The following is a 21,517-nucleotide window of genomic DNA, read 5'->3' as shown; positions in this document are numbered from 1 at the left end:
TGATTTAAGAGTCCAATGAACAGTAGGAGACTGATACCCTTTTAATCTTTCAGATAAAGGTTAAATGTACACACATTGGGATTAAAAATGTCAATAAAATAACATTTTCCCAGACTAGGGGGCTTTTCCTCTACTTTCAGTATATTGTCTCATCAGTGATAACAGGTTACAGTAATTAAGAATACATTGAGAGAAAAGAAGGTGCTAATTCAAAAGCAATTCACACTGCTCATCTTCTACGAATTTTTGTTGTTGCTTTGTTTTCTTCTCACATGTTACTTAATGCAGTACTCAGAAAAGCCAGACTTTGAACTTAGGGTGTGCTTGTCAAACTTTTCATTTTTATATTTTCTCTTTCACTGTGACCCTGATCTACAATTGCTGCTACATTGGATGGCCCTGAGTGTTTCTGGAGAGTGGCTGACTAGTAATACAGAATGCTGACATGGCATTTAAAAGGTTTTGATTTGTTTAATACATGAGGGTTCAGACAAGAGGAATGGAGTATGTTTCAGATGACAAGCAAAAGCCCATTTACCAATTCTCCTTCCTTTTGATGTTGTCTAACACTGCTTACTGTAAACGTTGGAGTTGAAGATGCTTTATATGATTTGTTCCTGTTTTTTGGTAGGTTTTAATGAAAGATATTGCCACTCCCATACCAGCAGAAGAGGTGAAGAAAGTGGTCAGAAAGTGTCTAGAGAAGGCTGCCTTGATCAATTACACTAGACTTACAGAATATGCCAAAATAGAAGGTCAGTACAGTGAGCAATTGCCAAAGTGGCTGTGGGAGCCAGCAATGCCTATTAACTGACTATTCTGTGAGAAGTCTTTTCCTTTTCCTGAACAAACCTGTACCATAGCAAGGGGAAATGTCTCATTAAAATCTCAGCTGGTGAACTGTAGAGCTTTTTCCTATTCATTGCTTTAATATGCCTCCTGGGATTTTGCTTGAATGAAAGACCCAGGCTTCGTGCTTAAGTTGTCCTTTGTTCTTATTTTGAGTTTTCAAGAAACGAAAAGGTGTTTTCATGGGTTGTATTTTTTAGCATTACTGTAAGTATGTCTAACATTTAAGCTATTGGCAGTATATTCTACCCTGATCAATAACAATGTAATGTCATGTGAGATTGTTTTCTGATGTTCTGTACGCACGCTTAGAAATGAGAAACTTGTTGATATCGTCAGTACTGAAATAAACTGATAGAACTACAGAGAGATTTTAATTACACGCAATATATTAATGCATTTGAAAGATTAGATCTCATGAGAAAACTGTGCATTTTTTTCTCTTTCTTTGGATTTTATTCATTAAGGATAATGATCTTAGAATAATTCTAAAAGGATATTGAAACTTGTAGCATGGACACAGAACTAATTTTTTTTTCTTAAGATGCATGAACTGAAATAATTTAAGGGGAAGAGAAATGGGTTGTGATAGCTTGCTTAAATAAGTATAAAATAATGTTTCATAATATACATATGGAATTAACTTTGGGAGAATGAAAAGCTTTTTGTTAATGATTTTTCAGATACACACATTATTTGCATCTTCTAACAAATAAATAATCAGCATTTGAAAATCCTCAATAACTCTTAAATATTAAAAGCTCATTGTAGAGGTGGTATATAAGCATTAGGTAGTTGTAAAACTGCTATCAAAATCACAGAAAATGAAATAAGGATGATATGATTAACTGTAGTATGAATTCTTTTTCTCTTCAAATCTGGTCAAGCTCTCTGACAAGCATGAGTTAACCAACCTCCTGAGTGATTAACAAAAAAAGCCATCCCATCACTATAGCAACCAATATTATATCACGAGAGTAACAACATGAAATCTCCTTAGTTACCAGTTTAACATCATTAATTATGATATCATGTTGTGTTAAAGCAAAAGCGATGAATATTAGATCATTTGGAAGAAATGAGAAAAAATATCTCTTAGTATTCAGTTTCTGAATACTCATTGAAATAATTTTGATGGGTTGGGGATATTGAGCTTTCTGAAAATTGATAAAGAGAATAAATGTAAAAATAGATTTTATAACCTTTTAAAACTATATGTAAGGCAGAAAGTAGAGTAGAAGAGGGCAGTAAATCCATGGACAAATTTAGTAAATAAAAAATATTTTTTAAGAAACAACCTGAACTCTGTATACTCATAGGAATGCTTTTTTCTCCATTAAAATCCATTTAATTTATTTCATTCAGATCACTGACTTATCCAAGAATATTTAAAGGGAGTAAGGACTTTTATATTCCTTCCCATATGTTATAATCTCTTTCTCTATTTCTGAGCTGTAGTATCCATTTGCATATGTAAACTTTAAAAATGCATTATTCCATATACATTTAACTAAGACTTATCCTCACTAGTGAAATAGACATAACCATAGGCCCAAAGCACAGGTAATGAATGATAAGAAGCAGCACCTGTTTACATGTTTGAAATATGAAACTAACCCCTTTAAATGAAGGTTTATGGTTTCTTTGCCATACATTCCTAATAGGAACAAAATACAATGGACAGATTCATTTTCATTCTTCCACTAGAACCATTGATAAGATAATAATATCAATTAGGGGACTATTCCCGAAACATGGTCAGATGGGAATAACAGACCTTCCCCTTTCAGAGATAAAAAATACCTGTTTATCAAAGGAAAAAAATATTCCATGCTCTTGAATTCTGTTGACTTTAGCTTCTGAAGAGAAAGAGTCATTACAATTATATGTGGATTACACCTAAAATCAAATCACATTCTGGTAAAAATAGGAAATGAGCCACAGTTTTTCTTTCTGTACCAGATTGGCCTATTATACTAATGTGATTTTATATGGAGTAATGTTCATTTTTTCCCATCTAAATTCTTTTTGCTTATGTTTTAGGCCCAGCAGAAAAGGAAACAGGTGATTAACCAACTCCCTGCATGCTCATGCCATTGTCTTTAGTGTGGTGTGGTGATGTTGTGGTGTTGATGTACCAATGTCTTCCTTTTTGATTTTTTTTTAATTATACCATTTTGGCCAGAATACAGAGAAGACCTTGCTGATATATGAGATAATAATAGCCAAGTGAACATTCGGTGCAAAAACAAAGTTCAGCAATCAATACCACCTTTCTTTATGGGGTTAGAGAAGAAAGACTATAGGTTCAAAAGATGTGAATTTCAGCGTGAGAACCTGAGTACCCTGAGTCAGTAAGCATGAACTCTTGCACATACACACACACACACATAGGCGAGAGAGAGAGAGATCTTTATTGCTGCTGAAGGTAAGATGGAAATTAATGGGTTTAAGCTAGAATACACGAGGTTTATATTAAATGAAATGTAAATATTTCCTAATACTGAATACTTGGATGGACCCATGAGCTCATGAATGTGGGAGTACATATCAGTGCAGATGATGATCCATCAGTACTATGATGTTTAATTCTTGTCCATGTCCTCCTGTAAATCCTCCATTGGGGTCCTATCTACTGCCTAACATCCTGGAAGCTGCCATCTACATCTTTTTGCATTTGTTAGGGTTGTTAAAAATGGGAATCAGTAATGGAGTGAGGCTTATTTTATCAGGAAGTTTAAAAAATTACCTGGGGTACTTTAAGTTGCAGTTTAGCTTGACTCAAAAGAGCCTTTTTTTGCTTTGTTTTTCTGAATTTAGAGTAAAATTTACTTATAACTACTTAGATTTCTAACTGAAGGTTTCCAATAAAATCTCATCTTTTGTTTTTTTTTTTTGTAGTTACCTCTTCAGCAACCAACTATCATGTTTGCCTAGTTTTCTACAATAGAGAGTTAAAGAGAAACTAAGGCAGGAAAAGGAAAAAAGGAACTACTATCAGTGATTGCTAAATATGGTTTAGAACCCGCGGATTAGGAAGAGCTGTGGGTCACTAGTAATGACCCATTTTAAATGTAAAATGTGCCTGACAAGAAGTCAAGAATCCTCACAATGCTAATTACTAGCCACATGACCTCAGCTAAGTCACTTAACCCCGCTAGACTTCACTGTCTTTATCAGCAAAATAGAGAAGTTGAACCAAGTAATCTCTATCAAAAAATTCCTTACATTTGTGTAATACTTTAAACCATTCCCTCAAGATCTTACCTCAATACTTCAAAAAGTCTTGATTTCCCCAGTGTTGGTATTCTCTATACTCACAAGGTTAGCCATCTCCACACACCTTAGCAGATGCTCTTCTTCAGTTGCTATTTCCAAATAATTAATGATAATAAGTTGATATTGCCAAACAATAACAATTGTAATCTTTATGGCCAATCTTCTGATGATAAGCATCTCTTTATAGACTAATCCGCAGATCACAGGCATTCAATCAAGACTGCACTCAAAGCCTTTCCAATTTGGTAGGACCTGTCAAAGCTCATCAACAAATGGCATGGCCTTTAAGAACCCTGGGTCACCTTCACACCACAGTGAAGCTCCTCATTAGATGACTGTTTCAAATCCTGTTTACCAATCCTAATTATAGTTGAAGAAATTGAGCCACCAAAAGGTTAAATGGTTACAACGAATTAATGGCAGAGCTAGAATGAGAACCCCAGGTCTTCTGACTCCTTAACTATCTATGGCACCATAGTAGCTTACTCCTTCTCAATGTGAAAGTGAGGATGAATCCTCCTAAAATATGGAGCACAGCAGCCATGTGGTGGTTCTTCATACTTTTCTACTACAAGTATTCTTACCCCATGCCTTGCCTAACTTCTCTGTAGCCTTTCTGCCATAGATATTTAAATCTCACTAACGAGCAATTAAGAAACTCAAACAAAATGATTTTTATTGATTAGGGTTATCTCCTTAGAAGTAAAAATTAAAATACAATTCAGCTTCACTTATTTAACTATCTAGAGAAAGCAGAGTGGATTACTGAACATTTTGGATTTTAGGGTATTTTAAAATAAATGCAGGTGCATTATTTCCAAGTACAATGATAATAATAATTGGTATTTATATAGATAGTTCTTTAAAGTTTGCGAAGAGTTTAACTACCTTCCATTATTTGAGCCTCCCAGCTGCCTTTGGGGAAGATTATTATTATCATCATGTTACATGGGGAAGTCTAAGCCAGAAAATTTAAATAACTTCCCCACGGTCTAATGGTTTATGAGTGGAATTGGTAGGAATTGAACCCGTATTTTCCTGCCTTTTAAGTCCTGCCGTCTTAATAGCAAAATATTACCTAGAAGAAAAATTTATGAGGCTATCTTTTTAAATTAAATATTATAATGAGTATTATTTAAAACAAAACTATTAATAGTATATTAAATTGACTTAACATATTTGAAAATTCTTTAAAACAATTTATTTTTTGAACATTTTACATTTTTCTCCATTTCTACTTAAACCATGAACTTTAACTAGGAAGAAAGGATTTGCCAAGGAAAGGAGAAGCTCAGCACAGCACCTATATGCTTATCAGAAATCCTACTTTGGTAGAATCCAAGCTAATACGGCTCTACTGTAGATGCTTGTCTTGCATTACAGGAACAAACTATGTACAGTGTGCCTAGGGCTTCTCTTCCTGTTCCCCTTTTCCTGAGCCTTAACGTGGTGAAATCACTGATTTTCCACCTCCCAGTAGACTTTCAGGTGTCATATCTGATTCCTCTCTTTTAGTTAAGATTGCTCACATTTCCATGAGTCATTCAAATTTGGCAGTTACTTCTAACACAGATCCTTGTTGTCCTGAACAAGTTATAGAAATGTCTCAAATTCTGAAAATAATCTAGTCCAACCCCCTTTTATTGAATAAAAGCCTGAGGCTCAGAGAGCTTGTGACTTGTTTAAAGCCACCCAGCCTAGTTGATGGCAGGATTAGTACTAGAACCTACATTTCCTGATTCATGATCCAGTGCGTTTTTCATATTTCCCTTTATAAGGGACTGGTTTCTTCTTTTTATGAGGACAGAGGTAGTTTGAGTGAGGAGACAAGGTTGTAAGGGACATTTATTAAGTCCCTGCTGTATGCTGGGCATTGTACTAGACACTGTATCAAATGCTATAGTGAACTAAAAGGACTTCATTAACTGTAAGGTGCATTCTAGACATGACCTATTTCCAGATACAGACTGATTTACAGCACATTGGCTCAACCCATAGTATGTCATCCCTGATGTAGCCAATGAGAACATCTGTCTCAGAAAAAGGAAGATCAGTTTAAGAAAGAATTGTTCAAATCTCCCCTGTTGAAACCTTTCTACTACTTATTTGAGGCAACAGGTATTACAAATTAAAGTGCCAGATTAAAATTAGCTGTTCTTCCAGAATTTGAAGCCACTTAACTAAAAGAGATGTCCAAAGTATGGAGCAGTAAAATGGTGGGGGATCGAAGAGACCCGAAACTTGGCACAGTCTAAAGGCTCATCAGTCTACTGTACCCATAGTTTTATTGCATATGTCAGATGTCTCTCAAATTAAACTCAGCTTTCCATTGTGACCCATGTATGCTTTTATTCAGTCCTTGTACATTATGCAAAATCTTCAGTAGAAGTACAAATTAATGAAGCTTATGGGTTTAAAAATTCTTTTACATGGATTAAACCCATTGTTCTTTCAAAATCCCATCCTCTTTATCTCCCTTTGGGTCTTGTTTATATGTTCAAAGAACACTAATACTCCATATTGGGAGCTAGATATGGAGAACATACATCATATATTGTTATATTGTCGGGCTTGTTTTAGTTGTGTTGTTATTACCTATGGAGCTAATATAGACAATTTTTCCTTGTTACTAAATAGGAAGTTGGTTGTTGATTTAGAATATTACAAAGGTAGATAACTTACTTTCTCTTCTAGTTGTTTTATAAAACTGTACAGTGAATAGAAACTCTAGTTGCATTCATTCTATTTTTAATTAGAGGCTTAAATTGCACATTGAAACAGACTCATTTTTATAACCATGTTTTCTGGACCACATACCTTATGGGTGAAAAATCATCCATCATTTTTTGGAGTGAAAATCATTTATTTTTAATTAAGAGAATTGCATGTATATGAGAGCAGCAATCTTAAAAACGAATGTTAATTCATTGCTTTCTCTCCTCCTCCTCCACCCCGAAACACTGAGTATCATATTGTACTAGTAAATAAAAGAAGGAAGACTGCTCCTTAGAGCTTGCCATGACTGTGATCCTTTGCATAGATTTGGTATCCATGCTTATTATCAATCTAGAAATGCAGAGGTGCCCTAGACAAAAGGTACCACGCAGTGAACATGCAAATTCTTTGTGTGGTAAGAATCTTTTTTCAGCACTCTGGTTGCCAGGTTCCCAGGTCTAACCCCCAAGTGCTCTCATTTTCCCAGTGTCTCAATTGAACTGGATATAGAGTGCTTTCCCAGAAGGCTGTGCATACTTACTTTCTTTAAGGGTAGAAGTTGAACAGTAAGCTGCCCTCACATCATTTAGATGTGTTTGCAATCTGGATGACACTTTAACTTAGTATTCCATTATCAGAATATAATGAGGAATATAAAATTCAAATAAAATAAATATCTGTTCTACCCGAGACTTAACATGTGTGTTAGCAAATACAAAAGCTCAAAAGTCACATGCTGTCCTATAAATGATGATGGGTTTTTTTTTTCTAGAAGTGTCTAATTTATAAATGCTCCTAAAATAATAGTATAAGGCTATATTATTCCTTTACCACTTGCCATGCAAAAGTTTCAGAAATTTCTCATGGGAAATTTGATTATAAATGTTCATAAATATTATGCTTCCTCATATATTTTAGGGAGTCTTCTGAAATAGATTAAAAGATCAGTATCATGTGAGTCCATCACTATGGAAAGTGCTTTGACAGGTGATTTGTACATTAAAGAAAATATCATCAGAATTCCCACCCTGAAGAGCATCCAGGTGAAAATTAACTTCATTTCAAGTATCCCAGAGAGAGTTGCCCAGGTTTATAAGACAGAACCATGTCCTGAAAGTATAAGCTTCATTATTCCCTCTGCAAATAAGAGGTCATCCATAGGCTTTGTTTTGCTTCTGGATAAAGTAAATGTCATTGTCTCCTTGAGCAGAGGACTGAGCAAATTATTGACATTTATTTGTTGTTTGAGGCAAGTCAAGTCACCAAGCATGTATTAAGCACCTAATGTATGCCAGGCCTTATACTGACTTCTGGGAATACTAATACAGACACAAACCAAAAGACAGCCTTTACCCTCAAGGAGCTTACATTCTTTTTTTCCCAGCAATTAGGGTTAAGTAACTTGCTCAAGGTTACACGGCCAGTTATTTTGAGTGGGTATTAAGTATCTGAGGCTGGAACCAATCCCGGGTCTCCTGACTCCAGGTCTGGCGCTCTTACTTACTGCGCCACCTGGTTGCCCCAAGGAGCTTACATTCTAAAGGTGGATGATAGCATGTAAAGGAAGCTAAAAAACAGGAAGGAGGGAGTATTGTCAAGGAAGTCTGGACGTGACTGGCCTGGGCATTTGTTTAAATGGAAGTTTTGGGGGGAAGAGGCTAATTGGAGGAACCAGGAAGCTGAGGCTCAGAGAGCTCATTATGCCTCAGCCAAAGTCACCCAGGCTATCTAATGACAGTATTGGTACCACAGCCCCCGAGTCTGATAGCAAAGATGAGCTTTTACAATAAAATTTGAACTCCGCTCATTTGAAGTGTTTAATAATTTGGAGAAGGATCAGGTTAAAGTCAATTTTTTTGTGCTATCCATAGCACAAAAATTTGATAAGTAAAAGTGGCATGAAAAACATTTAAAAGACATGAGCGAACAAGCTTTTCCAATGGGCTCATATACTTGACCATTGCTTTTGCATATTTGTAATTAAAATGCTCATTATTCTCTTTATCTATAATTTATGATACTTCAAAAACCTCTGCCTTTTAGTTTATTCCTATTGACATGTTTGTATATGAGGGAATATCTGAATTGCATTTTTTTATAAATACTTTGTGAGTTGTCATTTCTACTAATTCACAGGCCCTTCCTATAATAGTTGGAAGTAGGTGAGGTTTTCCTGTATGTGATTGTATATTTGCCCCCTGCCACCTTTTCTTCCTCCTTACTAAAACCAGATAAGGTCATCAGAATTTATCCATGGCAAAAGCAGCATAGAAAATGTTGTGTCCTGAGACTTGTGATTTGAAGATAACAGAAATGGGAAGAATCTTCAATACTTCCATTTGTGTTAGGACAGTAGAACTAAATAAGAATTGTAGGAATGACTAAGTTAAAAAGCAAAGAAAAAGAATTATTTGCCTGTACTATGAGAGGCCTTTTTTACATGTGCTCTCAAAGGCTTTGTGTGTACCTCCAATTAGTTGATAAAATTAACTATATTCTGCTGCTGCCTGTCATAGGTTGTCACTGACTCAAATGACCATCCAACAGAAAAGTCAGTTCAAGGCGTGAGGGGAAACACTTTTACCCATTTTATTTGTCCCAGCAGTGTATTTGTTATGCTTATTAAACAAGAGATTTGTTTCTGAAGTAGAATTTTATTGAGACTCTAGTGAAAACAAATTTTTAAAGGTTAATTCAAACTTAAACACATCAGATTAGAAGAGTTCATTATATGACATAGTCAAAAACACTTTACCTAAAAATAAGTTGTTAAAAAAAAGTCACTATTGGAATTCATACTCGTTGATTCACCAAAAGTATAACTTAATCACCATGTTAAAGTGTAGAATATATTAAAAAAGTAAGTTTTAATGATGGACCCTTGGAATTTATTGAAACTTCATTATAATACTGTTTTCAGAATCCATACAATAGAAACATTAGAAGTGAAATTGCTTTATAATGAAAAGGCTTTATGATCCTTTGAAAGTTATAATAGCTGATAATCATACTTTAAGGCTTGCCTTTTGCATATATTATCAAATCTGATACTTCCATCAACTGTCTGAAGTGGGTGCTATTATTGTCCCCATTTTATTGATAAGAAGACTGAGACTGAGAAAGACTAAGTGACTTCCCAGGATCACCCAACTAGTAAGGGTCTGAAGCTGGATATGTTGAAGTCAAATCTTCCTTATCCCAAGTCAGTCATTCAATCTACTTGGTCACTTACTTAGAAGGATATATGCTGATTTCTATTCTATAGAAGTGTCGTAATAGGATTTCTAATTATTTGCTGATGATAAGGGGGAAAATCTTTGTCTGGTAATTCATTAATTTATTGGACCAAAGATGAAGATAGATAAAATAACCATGTCCTTTCTAATGCATTTTATTTGAAATGGGAGCCGAAAGTTTTCCATTCTTAACAGACAAGTGGTAATTATTAGTGTTTCTAACCACACGAAACTGTATTTGCTGAATCCCAAAACTCTGGCTTCTTACAGTATAATGATATGTGAGGTTCAAGAAAAGTGACAAACAAAAATAAAGGATCTGATAGGTTCCTACAAATTGTTATTACATTTTCTAGCTCCTTTAACTGTCCTCTAAAAAAAGGTAGTAGAGCTAGCATTTTTAGAGACATTCTGATTTAATTCTGCTTTTAATGCAACAATATTTATTGTATACCCAACAAAATATATTGATAAAATACAATGATTTTATGGTGTTATGGATAAGAAAACATAGATGAGACCATGGTATCTTGTCTCTTTCCCCTTCTTCTTCCTTTACCTCTTAGCCCTTGCTCCTTTGATCAGCCCCTTCCTCTATCTTCAGTCTCTTTCTCTGTGTTGGCTCTTTCCCTTCTGCCTATGACCATGCTTAGGTCTCTGCAATTGGTTTCATTATGATGATGATGATGATGATTATTATTCCTTGACCCTAGTACACTACCATTCTCTATCTTGTCCTTCCTTCATCCCTAAATTTCTCTAGAATAATCTACTTTCACTTTCTCTATATTCTCATCACCCCTTGACTTCTCAAACCCTTGCAAGTCCAGCCATTCTACTGAAACTGCCTTCTCTTAAATCACCAATAATCCCTTCAGCCCTCTTTCCTTGGTGTTCATCTTCTTTGACCTATCTGCAGAATTTGGTGTTTTTGCCCACTCCTTCTTTCTGGATACTCTGCTCTTTTATCTTCCCATTCACAGATTTCCTGAGATACAAGAGGTTCTTCTTCTGTGTAGAGTTGTCCATTGTTCATTTTTTCCATTGGTTGAGGGGAATTGCATTAACCAGAACAGCATAGTTTTCTTATTATGCTGTGTTATTTTGGCACATTTTGCACATAATTTTATATTAATGAGTTGCCTGTATAAAGCAATTTGTTTGTTTGGTTTTTTTTTTTTTTTTTTTTTGCTTTTTGGAGGGCAATTGGGGTTAAGTGACTTGCCCAAGGTCACACGGCTAGTTTTTGTGTTAAGTGTCTGAGGCCAGATTGGAACTCAGGTCCTCCTGACTCCAGGGCCAGTGCTCTATTCACTGTTCCACCTAGCCACCCCATAAGGCAGTTTTCTTATAAGCAATTCCCAACATCAGTAGAATTATAGCTTTGGATAAATGTACATCCATGTACTCACAAAAACATATATAATGGTGGGGAGGAAAAAGATGCACATGTAAATACTTAGAAGAAGGCACTTTATGGTTTGAAAAATGCTGACCTCACAATAAACCTGTGAGGTAAGTAGCACAAACATCACCATCAATTTTGAGACAAGGAAACCGTCTCTAAGAGGTTAAGTGATTTGCCCCTGATCACACCTGTCTGAGGTACAATTTGAACTCAGGTCTCCTGACTCCAAGACCACCATTCTTTGAACTGTATGGAATTTCACAGGTGTTAAGAAAAATCAAAAGACTTCTAAAGTATATAACACACCTACCACATATAATGCACTGAAGTATTAATGGACAGTGTCCCAGATGCCCTGTTCATGCCAAGTGCAGTAGTCATAAATCAATATTTAAGATCCACACAACTTCAAATTTCACACTTCCAAAGAATATCTCAGTGAACAACTGCCCATTTAAATTCTTTATATATCCATATGTAGACAGCACAGGAGAAGGTAAAGCTCCTGTGTATATTTTCAGCACTTGCATATTTCTCACAGAAAATGACTCTATGGACTCTAACCTTTTCCCTTTCTGCAGTGAACAACTCCTGATCTAATCTAAGATGCTTGCTATGCAGACACATGGAAATCTCATTACAAGTGCTTGTCACCTATTCAGCAAAAGGTCTTAGCAAAGATGTCATTTTTCTCAGCTCAGTTAGCAGTGTCTGACTTTGTCCCCTCTTTTAGATAGTCTGCATGTGGCGTACTAGAGGCATCCGTCCACTAGCAGTCTCTCTTTTTTTCCTTTCTCTCTTTCCTTTGGTCACCCTCTAAAAACATAGTTGACAACAAACAACTTTCTGTTTATTTACTCAAGGGTATCAACAGATAAACTTGGTGACACACACAGCAGCTTGTCTCCTACAGCACCTCGTTAATCTGAGCAGCATAGATGCATCAGAAAAGTCTCCACCAATTTGACAGATGCAATGTAATGGAAACTGACAGCCAAGATTTCTGCACTTATGTAGCCGGGAAGGTTTAGAAGCATTTAAATATAGCACAAAAAAATTTAGTTTGAGAAGTAGTTGAAGGTTCATCATGTGTGAACCATAACTGAAAGGACAAATAAGCTTCAAATATTAAGTGAAAGGATCTAACTGAAGATTTATGTAAGTCTCAAAATTTATTTTTCAAAAGAATGATCTCCGGAGAAACCACATGATAGCTGGACATCCAGCCATATGCTCTGGCAATGGAGCAAACATTCAGGCTTTTGTTGTTGTCATTTCAGTCATGTCTGACTCTTTGTGACTGCCTTTGGGATTTTCTTGGCAAAGATGCTGGAGTGGTTTGCCATTTCCTTCTCTAGCTCATTTTACAGAGGAGGAACTGAGGCAAATGGGATAAGTGACTTGCCCAGGGCCACATAGCTAGTAGGTATCTGAGGCCAGATTTGAACTGAGGAATAGGAGTCTTCCTGACTCCAGGCCCACCACTGTGCCTCCTAGCTACCCAAACATACAAGCCAGCATCATTCATGAATCTAGGGCTTAATAGGTCATGTATAACTTTCAAGAGGGGGCAACTAGGTGGCACAACTTGGAATCTGGAAGGCTCATCTTTGTAAATGTAAATGCATCCTCAGACACTTACTAGCCATATATGTGACCCTGGGCAAGTCACTTATCCTTGTTTGCCTCAGTCCCTCCTCTGTAAAATAAGCTGGAGAAGGAAATGGCAAACCACTCCACTGTCTTTGCCAAGAAAAGCCCAAATGGTGTCACAAAGAGTCAGATGTGACTGGAAAATGACTGAACGACAACAAACTTTCAAGATGGCATTAAAACCCCACAAAAATTGTAGTGGTAACTTTCATTTATCTAGAACTTGAAGAATAAAGAAAAACCACGCCTCACAGGATCTCTTCTGTGCAGGTAGCACCAATATTATTGTCCCCCATTTATAGATTAAGAAGCTAAGGAACAGAGAGAGATTCAATGCTTTACCCAATGTCACACAACTCATGACTGTGGAAAATGGAATTTGAACCTCAGATTTTCTAATAGCAGTGGTCTTTATACTGCCCTGCCTCTCTCTGAAAATTCAGTTAGTTACCACATATCAAAAACATTTTAATTACCACAGAGATGAAACTGGAACAATCTTATGAGTATTTTTAAATCTATATTATTGCTCTAATAGGTTTTGATTACATATGAAGGCCAAAAAAAGACATTTCTGCAGAATGAAAATCTCTTCAGTCATCTTTCAGGGCCGAAGTCTGCAAATTGTACTCATTCTTCATTTATCACATATCTTACTTCCTGATGCCTTGCTCATAAAACTTCTCCTCACCTAGCTAGTTTTCTAACTAGCTAGTCCTCTGGGGTCCCAGCCACACAATTCCCTACCTCCATCTCCCTAATTCACCACCTGTACCCCTGCCGATTCTCTAGGCCTTACCTCACCTGGATCCCAAGACTTCATGTGTCATTTTTCTTTATATATGTGGATTTTTTATAAAACAACTATGTGCTTCTATTTTGGATCAATGTTAAGCTTTTTTACACAAAAATGCAGTAATTAAAGGGACATGGATTTCAGATTTAACTAGAAATGGAAAAGAAAAAAAATAGTGAACTTTAACATAAAGTATATTGTGTATTGGCATGGATTATTACTATTATGTTCTGAGGAATATCATCATTATTACATCTTCTGAATTTGTAGCCAAATAGAAATAGATTGATTCACTCTTAAATACAAATGGACATGTACAACACAAGGAAAAAATAGGTTATAAATTTAATTATAAAATTGAAAATCAACAAACAGATCAATTAGGTCAGAAAAGTAATCTCAGATTTCAGTGGTAGTCATTTAGCTAAAGTTGATATTTAAATCTAGCTAAAGATCAAAGAAAAACTTCTGGTATCCCAGGAGAGTATTGGAGTATAAGATCAATGCAAAACTATTTAAATTACTTTAAAAAATATACACTTGCCAGCCTAGTCATGGCTTGCGAAAGTACTGTTTCTCCTTAGATTTGAGAGTGTTATTATACCTCAATTCAACAAACACTGTGTGCTACCTTCATATGAGACATTGGTTAGAGATGGGGATATGTGATTTTAAAAAGTGGACATGACACAATCAAAACCCTCAAGGGGCTTACAGTCTGGTAGTAAGAGGCAGAGTCACAGATATATTGAAAGAAATCAGAGTGCCATACTTGGAGATAGGAAGACCAAGTCCTACCCCTAACTCATACTACCTGTGGGATCCTGGTCAGGTCACTTTATCACTCAATGCCCTAAGCAAGAATTGCAGTACTATTTTGGTGGATGGAGGTTCTTTGCATAGAATTCCCTACAAAGAAGAAATCCTAGGTCTGGACCAAAAAAAAAACAAACAAAAAACCAAACTTCCAAGTGATTCAGAATGTGCTTTTTGAATGTGATAAAGTAACACAAGCAATTTGAGAATGGAAAAATCACATCCAGCCCAGGGAATTAAGGAAGGTGTTCTAGCAGAGATGGTCTAGAACAGGAGTGGGGAACCTGCGGCCTCAAGGCCACATGTAGTCTTCTAGGTCCTCAGGTGTGAGGCCTTTTGACTTGAGTCCAAGTTTTACAGAGTAAATCCTTTTATTAATGGAATTTGTTCCGTGAAATTTGGATTTAGTCAAATGGCTGCACTTGAGGACCTAGAGGGACACATGTGCCTTGAGGCCGCAGGCTCCCCACCCCTGTTCTAGAATATACTGAGCAGATTTGGAGGATGGAGTACCCTTCAAGCCCTCTGACCCTGGAAGTCAATGAGGCAATATGGGAAAGTGAAAAGAACACTGGATTAGAAATCAAAAGACCTAGATTCAGATATAGACTCCTTATTTATTCTATATGCAGCCTCATGCAAGTCATAGGAAGCTCTCTAGGCCCAGATTCCTTATATGTATAACGAGGAGGTTGAATCTCATTACCTCTGAGATCAATTCCAGCCCTAAATCTAGGAATCTATGAAAGAGAACACAGTATAAAAATATGATACAACTCTATAATTCCTTACTTTGTAACTTTACCTCCTTCCCCTACTCCGAGAAATGGAAAGTAAACTATATGTCTTTTTAAGGAATCTTTTGAGGAGGGGTGATGAAATCCCTTCACTTAATATAAATCTGTGATGTTCTTAAATGTCCTTAGATGCTGGATAGTCAGTAGTTATGTTGGCTTATAGAGACTGCTCAGTTTGGATCATGTACTATTCCCATTGGCCTATGCCCTAATAGCTAATTCCCCTTTGCCCCATAGCTGGCCAGTGGTTTAGAAATGCATTTTACCTGAGAGGTAATCCAGGTAAAGTTGTTAATTTGACTGTGACCACAGAACAATTATGCTAAAGCACAGTATCATTAGGATGACTAATTCCAAGGCAGAATTAACTGATACTGTTACTTTAAATGACTGGGTCATTAAACTGATAGGTCCCAGAGGTAACTGTGGAATTAGGAGACCACAGAACTATTGTTTTCAAACAGCTCTAATGTTAGGATTCTCTTGATTTTCAGCAGTTGTAGTAGATGGTCTCTTCATTTCTAAATTAATGTTTTTTTGTGTGAGAACCTTCTTTCTAGGACAAAATTCCAGAAACTTGGAAAACAGGAAATGATATTGTGCCTGCTAAAAAAATAGTTCAGCTTTCATCTGGAATTAAATATATTAAAATACAGATTGATATTGAAGGGATAGTAGGATATAGTTGAAAGAGTCTTAGAAAAAAATGAGTTCAAAATCAATCTATGATCTCTTTCTAACTCTACAAGACCTTCCCAGGTCCCAGTGCATGGCAATGAAAGTTCCTAGTTCCTCAGCTCACTAACTGGTTTCTGGATCTCGGATGTCCTGGTCCTGAAAGGTTGTGTGGTAGACACCTCTGAACTTCTCTGAGCCTCAACTCCAAGTCTTTGAAAAAGGATAATAACACACCACCCCGACATAGGGAAAACAATGAGTAATTCTGGAATTTTTCAAAGCTTTGATGGATTGGTGATCTCTTTCATATAAACATCCCCTCCATTAGGGCAGATTGCAGTTCATTCATACCTCATCCTGGTTTTTTTCCCCCATTTTCTCATGTAACCTCTCCAAAGAGGATCTTCCAAAGGGATTAGAAAACTTCTTTTAGATCTTTTAGCATTTTGTGGGTACCTCAGGAGAATCACAGCTTAGCTACACAGCCTTTTTTAATTCCTGTTCAATAAACTACTTTCCTATCTTTATTGTAGATTTTATGTATTACTGAAGTGAGTTATGTGAGTAGAATAAGCCAAGAAAGTAACAGTTACGATGTTCACTCACACCAATTGCCATGACAAAATCAGGAAGTATTACTGGACATCATGGTAGCCACAGAGGGGTTGATAGTAGATTCATCAACTCTAAGGACTATTCCCCTCCTAGAATCGTGACAACAAAACCTTTAACTCCAAAATTGTCAGTCCCTGGATTTTCTGACACAGACAGACAGATTTATGCCAACTTTTTCTGTCCATAATTTAAGAGAATATCCTGTCCTACCGAGTTAATTTTAGAAGATTTCTCTACATATATACCAGTGAATTAACTAAAGTGGAGGTAGCCACCAACCTGAACACATCATTCCTTGCTTTCTGTTGCAGTCAAAGCTGTAATGAACCTACCAACCTATGTCTTCCTTAAAATATTCTGAACATTTGTGGGGAAGAAGGAAAGGCTTTGTAGCTTAGGAGCAAGTTCTGGCTCATCCTTGTTACTTAGGAAGCAAAGGCCATCCCATCGCAGGGCCACCAATGGACCACTCTACCCCTCTTGTGCATTCTTAGATGAATCAATATTCTATCTGTCCCTTTACTGTATTATTGTGAGGCCCAGCTTTAAGGGTCCTCAAAGACCTCTGCAAACTTTGAAGTTTTTTCTTACCTGATAAAAATAAATACCCCTGCAAATTTGCACTTCCCCAGTGATAATCAGAATAAAAGTATGCTCTTTGGTGAAGATCTTTAGATTAGGAGACAAAACCCCTATAGGCCAGTTTGGGAAGGAACTGCACAGACTAAATATAACCAACTTCTCCCAGTTTCTAGTAGTTCTATAGAAAATATCCATTAGTTGATGTTGTATAATCCAGCTATTTCATGGGACTCAGGCAAGGTAAATTTCTTTTCCCAGGACTACTAGATATAGTGTGTAAACAGAAATATACTACATCCAGCTATGGTTTACTACAAAACCTGAAACCAGAGCTTTTTCCCCAGTATTAGGATTTTGAGAATGCTTTTAGCATTAAGCAGAGAAGTTACTCTCACATAAAAATATAGTTGTGTGATTTGTCTGATCTGGACTAATAAATTCCAGTCAATCAGATCTACTTGTTAACCCGGCCAGAGATCACAGCCCTCCAAGAATTTCTGAAAAAGAACTACTGAAAGGGTATCAAGACACCCTACATCTAACGTTGAGATACCCTTTGTCACGATGAAAAGCAAGGAAGGATAGCTCTGCTACAAAAGATAAGCCCTGGATATTGGTGTTCTGTGGGCTTTGTCCTGGGCCTTCTCTTCCCCCTCTTTATTATTTCATTTGGTTATCTCATTAGTTCCCATGAATTCAGTTATCAGTTCTATGCTGATGATTCTTGAGTCTACCTAATCTAGCCCTAATTTCTCTGCTGACCTCTGCTCTCCCTATTAGATATTAGATATTATTGTAGATATGGAAAACTGCCTATTAGATATCAAAGAATGAATGTATCTGTAGACTCTTAAACTGAATAGCACCAATTCTGAACTCATTATCTTTTCCCCTGAAACTTCCCCTATTACAGCTGAGGGTATCACTGCCCTCCTAATCACCCAGGCTCACAACCTAATTGTCATTTGTGATTACCCACTCTCTTACCCTCCTTCCTATATCCAATCTGTTACTTTACCTCTGCAACGTCTTTCACATATATTCCCTTCTAGCCTCTGACAATCCCACCACACTGGTGCAGGCTTCCATGACTTCACACCTGGATTATTACAATAGCCCGCTGGTGGGTTTCCCAGCCACAAGTCTTTCCCCATTCCAGTCCATCTTCCACTCAGCTGTTAAAGTGTCTTCCTAAATCAGAGGTCTAACCATGTCACCCACCCACCCCTCATTGAACTCTAGTGGCTCTCTATTGCCTCTAGGATTAAATAGAAAATTCTTTGTTTATCCTTCAAAGCCCTTCACAACCTACCCTACCCCCTGCCTTTCCAGTCTTCTCATACTTTGTACGGCCACTCCCACCATCCACACACTCTTCAGTCTGGCGATACTTGCCTCCTTGCTATTCCATCTCCTCACTCTGGGCATTTTCACTGGCTATCCTACCTGCCTAAAATGCTTGACTTCCTCCTTACTGCTTCTCGGCAGAGGTTCTCCGCCTCCCTTCAAGTCCCAGATAAGATTCCAACTTGTTTGGGAAGCCTTTCCCAGTCCCCTTTTATTCTAATGTCTTGTTTCTGTTGATTTTTTCCAGTGGTAAATAATTCTGTGTGTGTACAGTTGTTGTGTGTTGTCTGCTCCCCGACCCTGTGAACTTCAGAAGAGCAGAGATTGTCTTTGCCTTTCGTCGTATCCCAGCATAGAAGACACTTAAGAAAATGTGCTGACTATTAACTGACTGACTGACTGGACATCATCATCTTCTCTCAGAACTCGGATTCTTTGTTGAGGCAGCTGGACCACCTGGAGAGGCAATGACAGTTGGGTGGGAGATAAAGGTCAAGAAACATCACATTTGGTCTAGATATTGTTTCCTCCCGTCCCTTCCCTTGAAATGCTAGATCTTGTGTCTAATCTCTCTCTTAAAAAATGTTCAGTGAAAGTACTTTTAAGATCTACATGTTGTAATCACCTAATGTTAGGAAAAAACCATGGGTAAAAAGAAAGGAAATAAATGAAAGACCAGAAAGATATAGAAATTAATTGAGGATAACAGCTGAGAGTGATATCTTTACATTTGCCAGAAAAATGTGTTATCTACTTTAAATGTGTTTGTTTTGAATGTCACCATTTGAAAGGTATCAGAATAATCAGGAACATGGTGTAAAAGCTAAGAGAACGTGGGTCATTTGTAGTGATGTGGAAATGGAACTATTGTTTAGAATATTTTAATGAACTCATCACCAATGCTACCAATTGTAAAATACTTGAGTGGAGCGATTGGGAAGTGTTGTCTAATAGAGTTAATGAATATATAATGCTTTGAATGTTGACATGTGTGACTGTCAAAGATTTTGCCTACATAATGGTACTTCATTGCTTTTGTTCTTTTCACCAGTGTCATTGGTATATCTACCAACTGTGTAGATCCCACTTCATCTCTGTCTTCTCATTCTGGGAAACTATTCCCTTTGTCCTTCTATAATCCTCCGTAAGGATTCTCCTCAGTATTCTGGGGGATTGTTTAAAATTACATAGATGCTAATAAGGAATACAGGATGTCTCACAGTTCACCCTTGCTCCATAGCCAATGTACTTCTCCCCCACCAGCCTTTGCATTAAAGTCATCAGGTGTTAAAGGTTTTGGTTTGGAGTTTATGTCGGGGAAAGGGGGTGGTTTGGGTCATATCTGTGATTTTGCCATTGTGCGGAATTCTGTGGTAAGGAGACCCCACCAATGTAGATCAAAAGAGCTGTGACTTTTATTCTTAGAAAACTGCATGGAATCCCAAGAGGGTAAGTGACTAACCTAGGGTGTGATTTGTCAGTATATGTCAGAGGTAAGTCTTAAGCCCAAGTCATCCTGCCCCTAGCTCTCTATGTACTATATATAACTTCATTAAAAGTCAAGTGTGTATCAATTTAATTTGGTGAATCTTGGTGAGTTTTTCATAGCATATACTTACTTCTATATATTCTGCAATATGGAAAAATGGAAGCTATCTCAATCACAAAAGAATAAACATTTATTAAGGGCCTACTGTGTGCCAGACACTATACTAATAGGCGCTGTAATACAAAAAAAGGTCAGAAATAGCTCCTGCTCTCAAAGAGCTCATAATCTAATGAGGGAGAAAATATGCAAAGATAATTTGCATTTATATATACAGGATAAATTAGAGATAATCAACAGAGATTAAAAGGAGATTGGAAAATGCTTTCTGTAGAAGGTGGAATTCTAGCTGGGCCTTGAAGGAATCTTTATGGTAGTCTTTTTGCAAATGGTTGTATTGAGCAATATAAGATAAAATAGCCTACAGTTACCTAAAAATAACATTCTTAACACCTTTGGACACATGATAAAACCAAACTTCCCAATTCCTTTATTTGTCTCAACAAAGAGAATCTTTGGAAGCTATTCTTCCACTTAGCTAACATCTGTATAGTGCGTTAAGTTTGAAAAGTGCTTTGCACAAATTATCTGACTTGATTTTCATGATGACACTACCTGTGTGTTTTTGATCAAGTCGCATAAACTCTCTGGCCTTCAGTTTCTGCATCTGTAAAATTATGAAGACCTCGGAAGCCTCTCCCAGTTCTGGAGCTAGGATTGAAATAGACAGTCCTGTGAAAGAGATGCTAGTATTACTCCCATTTTACAACTGAAGAAGCTGCTGTGAGGAGAAGGTTAGTGATTTGCTCTAGTAAATGACTGAGACAGTATTGGAACTCAGGTCTCTCTAATTCCAGGCCAAGTCCTTTATCCAGTATCCATGCTTCCTCCATTTTAACTATAATTTTCTCTTGTATTACTACATTTATAGTGAGAATATCAAGATCCACCTGATTCAGTTCCTCCAGCAGAATGTCTACTCCTTGATCACTAGACAAGGTGCTCACATTTAGAGTACCAAGAGCTAAATTAATGTTTATTGACAATCTAATACTGTGATTCATAGCACTCTCTTTTCTTCTGCTCTGCCACCTCCAGCCCAGAAGCAGAAGGGAATTGTATAGGACCAAAGACTACAAAGTCCTATTATAACATTTCGTCATGGCATGGAGATGACCCTGGCTTTCCCCAAAGACTGCA

At 36.9% G+C, this 21,517-nt stretch overlaps 1 protein-coding gene across 3 annotated transcripts in view; it reads left to right on the top strand.

The window, feature by feature from the left end:
• The window catches only part of CADPS2 (calcium dependent secretion activator 2), a 729,035-nt gene that overhangs the window by 579,974 nt on the left and 127,544 nt on the right, over positions 1-21,517 (top strand). For all 3 annotated transcript variants that reach the window (XM_069087109.1, XM_069087108.1, XM_069087107.1), the window contains exon 16: positions 632-755. In XM_069087109.1, the coding sequence (XP_068943210.1) occupies positions 632-755 (124 nt within the window). The remainder of the gene's footprint in view (positions 1-631; positions 756-21,517) is intronic.

The sequence above is a fragment of the Petaurus breviceps genome, unplaced genomic scaffold (genome assembly GCF_028583685.1).
Source record: "Petaurus breviceps papuanus isolate PSGF00001 unplaced genomic scaffold, PetGlider_PUasm1.0 181, whole genome shotgun sequence".
NCBI classification, from domain to species: domain Eukaryota; kingdom Metazoa; phylum Chordata; class Mammalia; order Diprotodontia; family Petauridae; genus Petaurus; species Petaurus breviceps.
Note: the sequence above shows the minus strand (reverse complement) of the source record. Positions and strands in the feature narration are given on the sequence as shown.